Source organism: Coptis chinensis, chromosome 3 (assembly GCF_015680905.1).
Source record: "Coptis chinensis isolate HL-2020 chromosome 3, ASM1568090v1, whole genome shotgun sequence".
NCBI lineage: Eukaryota > Viridiplantae > Streptophyta > Magnoliopsida > Ranunculales > Ranunculaceae > Coptis > Coptis chinensis.
This window is the reverse complement of record NC_141458.1, coordinates 58525996-58531484: the sequence shown is the minus strand read 5'-3', so window position 1 is coordinate 58531484 and position 5489 is coordinate 58525996. Positions and strand designations below refer to the sequence as shown.

Genomic DNA, 5489 nt, shown 5'->3' with positions numbered 1-5489 from the left:
TATGCAAAGCAGAGATGCACTTGTGGTGCTTAGCTTGTTAAACTCTGGCCATTCGCTAGCCAAAAGTCGTGTCACCTTAAAATAAATTGTTCACACATCTAAATTACTCTATTAGGCTAAACAGAATGGCAGAAAGTGAACTACAAACTTGTTCTTTGGCTTCTATTTGTATACATTCCCAAATTGGTAGGCTTCAAGACATCAACATATAGAGCTCAATTTTCTAAACATTTTTGAATAAGTCTAACATGCAAACCTTCAGCTCCAATTTTCATTTTTTAATCTTCCGAGCAATTTAAACCTCCGGTAAATTGCACAGTATCTAATTGAAGTCGGAATTGAATCTAATCAACGACAAATTGAAACGAAATATTGAGAACCCAGCATTCCATGTCTCAAAATGTGGACCACTATTCTATTTTCTTAAAAAAAAAAACAACGAAATATTCCCTACAACAAACGTGCTTCACAAAGTATAAGGAAAATTCAGTGAAAGAGTAAGAACAAACCGGGAGGCCAACAGCTATACTAATCTTTCATATTCATGAAGTCGGCACGATCGATATATCGACACAATTCAAGTCCCAAACAAACTGCTCTAGCAAAAGGACAAGAGCCAAATGGAAGACTTGATATAATGACATTGGTAAGTTGAAATCACGAAGTAAATGTTAATGCTTCATCAACACATGTGCCATGAGGTGCTGAAATTGGCTTGGGTTTGCCCAACTATTAGAATAGTGAATAGAACGTATGAACTCCTTTCTCTCATGTCCAAACAAAAAAAAATCTCCTTGCTCTCATGTGATTCTAAAGAAATCATTCTTTGGAGAATCAAAATGTTATACTGAATTAGGAACTAATAGTACATGATAACCATAACTAATCTCTATGCATTGGGCTGTGGAGCATATTTCAATACATCAACAACCACCATGACCAAAAACCCAACTTCGAAACCAATCCAATTCACAAATATACTTCACACCAAAATCTCAATTCTCCCTAAAAGTCCCAACCGACAACTAGAATCACAAAAATGAAACATACCCACATCACAATTACACACAAAAACTCCAAATTTCAACAAAATAAACCGCCCCAAAATCTATAAACATTTCACACCCATTTTCATAACAAATTAAACAACAACAAACTCACTAATCAAAGACATCAGTGGGGATTGTTTGGGATGTAGGATGTGATCAAAACATGACTATGCTTAGTATCATATTACTAATGTGAAAAAAATTATACTAAGCCAATATAATTCAGAATCTACAATCAGGAGATAAGGTTGGGCAAGATTGTGTATGTTAGCCTTCCTTGTATTCGCCCCAGTTGGATTATACTTTTTCAAATGAAGGCAATGCTATCTAACTGTGAATTCTAGAGAAGCTAAATTAAACTTGCTATTCACTATTGGAGTAACTAAAATCGAAACCATACCTGCAAGCAACCGGTAATTCATTAGGATCCATTGGGCGGGGTAAAAATCTCGACAAATAAAGGTGTCCCTCCAATTAGCAGCTTTAGATGTATAAAGATAAAAGTTACTATTAAACCTCACTCTTTTCTTTCGATCACGACTATAAAATTGTTTCCTTACCTCATCATCGTGTTCATTAAATCTTATCACCCCTTTAATCATCTCATCCAACACACTTAATGGCACCCCGTGATTCATAACTTGAAAAAAATCCCCACTTCTTTGATGCAACTTTTATCTCATCAACCACTTTTTTACGATCTCCTTGAAGGTCTATCAACGGAATGTGGAAGCGGGTCGGATTGAAATCTGAGTTCTGCTTAAATTCATTTGCAGAAAAGACCCAAGTTTGAAAGAAGCATCGAGACATCAGTTACTTTGATTTGAAAGTAGGGATTTATATATAATAAAATTGTTTTTTTTTTGTTCTTGATGAAGAATTGGGATTGTTTTGAAGAATTGGATTTTTGTTGGTTGTTGGGAGAGATAAGAAGAAGAGAAGAAGAAAAGAGACTGTTGGTTTCTTTGAATCTAATTTCGGTATAAAAGGTAATTATTTGGCAATTAATGAAGGGTAAGTGGCAAACAATTGAATAAGGCGATAGTTGAGTTGATTTTCTACCTGAATTTACACATACATCCTTAAGTTACTATATAATCTTAAGGGTATAGATGGTAGTAAATTTTGAAATTACTAAGTAGTCCTTCTTAAAGGCATTGAATAATTGATTTTAATATTTTATTAAGGGTATTTCATAGTATAAAAAAGGCTGGTCCAATTTAAATGTCCATGTTAATTATGGTATACTCTACTAATTGAGATATGTTATTAACCTTTTGTTGGGCGACTGGTAGTGATATTACTTAAGTGGCTCAATGATCCGGTACTCTACATCTTAACTCTTTTTAGCTAAAACAAAGTTTGGTGAGTGTTTCTTATCTCCTGCATACTCTTGTCCTTCCTTTTTTGGTAACTCCTCCATTGTTGAGTTAAGGAAAGGTATCCCCTCTTTGGTTCGGGCGGCTTTCTTGTCCTGCTTACGTACGTGCTCTCTGTCTTTCCCTTCCCTGGTTGTTCTCTGTGTAACATGGCTTATGTTCCTTTCAGATTTGGGTCTGGTAGAGACCTTGTGAATTTTCCCAACAGCAGTGGGATTGAATCATTGAGGCAAGAAGAACTACGCAATAGAGATGATAACTATAACAATAATGATTCTTATTCTAATATCGCAAGAGGTCATATGAAGCAAACGGTGGATGTTTATTCACTTCCTGTTCCAACTAGGAAAGATGATAAACTAGCCATTAACAAATCCAGGGAATCAGTTGAAAGAGGTATAGAAGCTTGCAAATATGCCTGAATTGCTCGACTTGATTCCAAAACTCTGACTATGGACACCATCAGATCGGTAGTCAGCACTGAATGGGGTCTAACTGGTTCAATCAAGTTTTCTCGTTTGGGAAAAGGCTATATCCTCTTTTGGTTCGATAACGAGATAGACTACAATACTATTTTCTTTGGCAGTCCTTGGTATCTCCAAAATCAACTACTAAGATTTTCAAGATGGACACCGAACTTCAATATTGAAACACATAGACAGACCTCTGGCTCTGTTTAGGTGAAATTCCCTGGGTCACCTCTTGAATACTAGGAAGTTGATATCCTCATGAGTATGGGCAGAGGATTAGGATGTCCAATTCGAGTTGACATGAACTCGCTGGAAAGGAAAAATGGTTACTATGCTAGTGTGTTGGTTGATGTAGATTTATCTAAGTCTATTCAAGATCAGATTTCTGTGGAAGAACCAGAACTTGGGATAGAGTTTTGGCAAGATATTAAACTAGGCCCTCTCCTAAAATTTTGCAACCATTGCAAAGTCATTGGCCACATGGTTTCAGAATGCAGAGGAGTAAAAGAAAATGTAGTTTCTGAGTATCCGGACACAGTGGAAACAACACAAGATAATGCAAGGGGAAAAAATCCTATGAGCCAGGATTCTCAGGAAGTACCAAAACTACCTTGAGGCTATCCAAAATCCAAAAAAGAAGAATTAATAGGAAAAACAAAGAATAGAGGCCTAAGGTTGTGCCTGCAGTCACAGTGGAAAATGATGTTAGTATTGCAGAAGATCCACAGAATACTGAAATCCTAGCAGGAGACAGCACTGTAGCCCCATCAAGTAATATCCACTGTCTTAATAATGTGGAAAGGGAGGGGGTTGAGATGAATGTTAACAATGTACCTCCAGTACTAGTTGAATGTGCCCAAGCTGTTGTTATTCATGAATTAGATATGCAAATACCTCTTGATATGATGATGGTCAATGACGGAGTTGTGAACTTTAACATGGAATCAGAAAGGTTTCATTTGTTGTCTGTATTATTGAAGGAGGGGAGATTTTTGAAACAGAAATAGTGCATTTTACTGACAGAATCAATGAAGCAGAAATTGATGATAGAGAGGAGGTAGCTCCTTCTCCTTCTCCAGTATTAATTGGTATTGAAACAAGATCAGGAAGGAAGTGTGGAGAAAATAGTAGGCAGCAAGAATTTTCACCTAAGCCAAAAAGCAGTGGCAAAAAGAGTAGGAATTTTCACCTAGAGGTTCCAAAAACCATTGTCATAGATGATGACATCCTTGTGCTTTTGGAATGTCCGAGGGACAAATGATGTAGAAAAAGATAAAGAAATCAATAAGGTCAGGGTGGAGAAGAAGCTCAGTGTTTTTTGTTTATTTGAAACCAAAGTTAGGCAGAATAAGTATGATCTCATTAGAGATATTTGTGGTCCCTCTTGGGAGCATACAAACAACTATAGTAAGGACCTTTCAGGCAGAATATGGATATGTTGGGACCCTTACAAGATCGAAATCAGTAAGCTTCAGGAGTCGGATCAGCTCATACACTGTAAGGCTAATTTCAAGCCAACCAATAAGGAAATTTTGCTCACTATTGTATATGCTAGAAATGCGAAGAACCTCAGAATCGATTTATGGAGAGATATTCAGTCCAGCCAAAGTTCAGTAAACATGCCGTGGGCAGTAGCTGGAGATTTTAACATCACCAAAGCTGAAGAAAGAGTGGGAGGCAGTCCTATGCACCGAAGAGAAGCTGAGGAATTTGTTAAATGTCTTCAAAGATCTGGACTCTCTGACCTTAGTTATAACGGATTCTTTTATACGTGGAATAACAAGGTGGAGGGTAGAGGTAGAATCATGTTGAAAATTGATATATGCTTAGTGAATAGTCACTGGTCTGACGAACACCCGAATGTTAAGGTAGAATTCCTTCCACAGGGTGTCTCTGAACATTTACCAGTGCTTCTTTTCTAGAATGAGTTTGGTAACAAACCTGGGCCGTTTAGATTCAAGAATTATTTGGTTGAACAAGTGGAATTTTAGTGTTTTCTACAAGAAGTCTGGAAGGTCAAAATCTATTAAAATCCCATGTACTAATGCAAAAACTAAAGTTGTTGAAGGATAGAATTAAACCACGGGCCAAAAAGAACTTCTCAAACATTCATGGGAGAATAGAACAAGCTAGGGAGAGCCTCTATGATGTTCAAAGGCAAGTACAGGCAAACCCTTGGGACCTTTTTCATGGTCAAAAAGAAAGGGAAGCACTAAAAATATACAGTGAACTGGCAAGGATTGAAGCTGCAAAAATTCAAAGTAAGCAAGATGATGAATGGATGCGAGATGGTGACAAGTGTATTGCATTCTTTTTTAAGTCTCTAGAAGAAAAGAAAGCGAGGAGTGGGATTTGGGCTAGCCAAAATTCACGAGTTAATGTTACTGGTCAGGCGGAAGTTACCAAGACTATCATTGATTAATATTATGATATTCTAGGTACTGGAGTTGTGAATATTAGTGGAGAAGACTTCTTCAACAGTCTACCTATCAAAGCCAGTATTTCTTCCCACATGAAAAATACTCTTGAAGCGGAAGTTACTCCTGAAGAAATCAAACATGCACTCTTTAACATGAAAGAGAACTCCGCTC

At 37.0% G+C, this 5489-nt stretch overlaps 1 protein-coding gene across 1 annotated transcript; it reads left to right on the top strand.

Annotated features, from left to right (window-relative positions):
* Positions 1–4118: 4118 nt before the first annotated feature.
* On the top strand, positions 4119–4820 carry LOC147510192 (uncharacterized). Its single transcript, XM_086598046.1, has one exon. The coding sequence runs from the start codon at positions 4119–4121 to the stop codon at positions 4818–4820; it is 702 nt and encodes a 233-aa protein (XP_086454172.1).
* Positions 4821–5489: the final 669 nt, after the last annotated feature.

Coding starts and splice junctions, on each gene's coding strand:
- LOC147510192 (XM_086598046.1), top strand. CDS start 4,119: ATGACATCCTTGTGCTTTTGGAATGTCCGAGGGACAAATGATGTAGAA.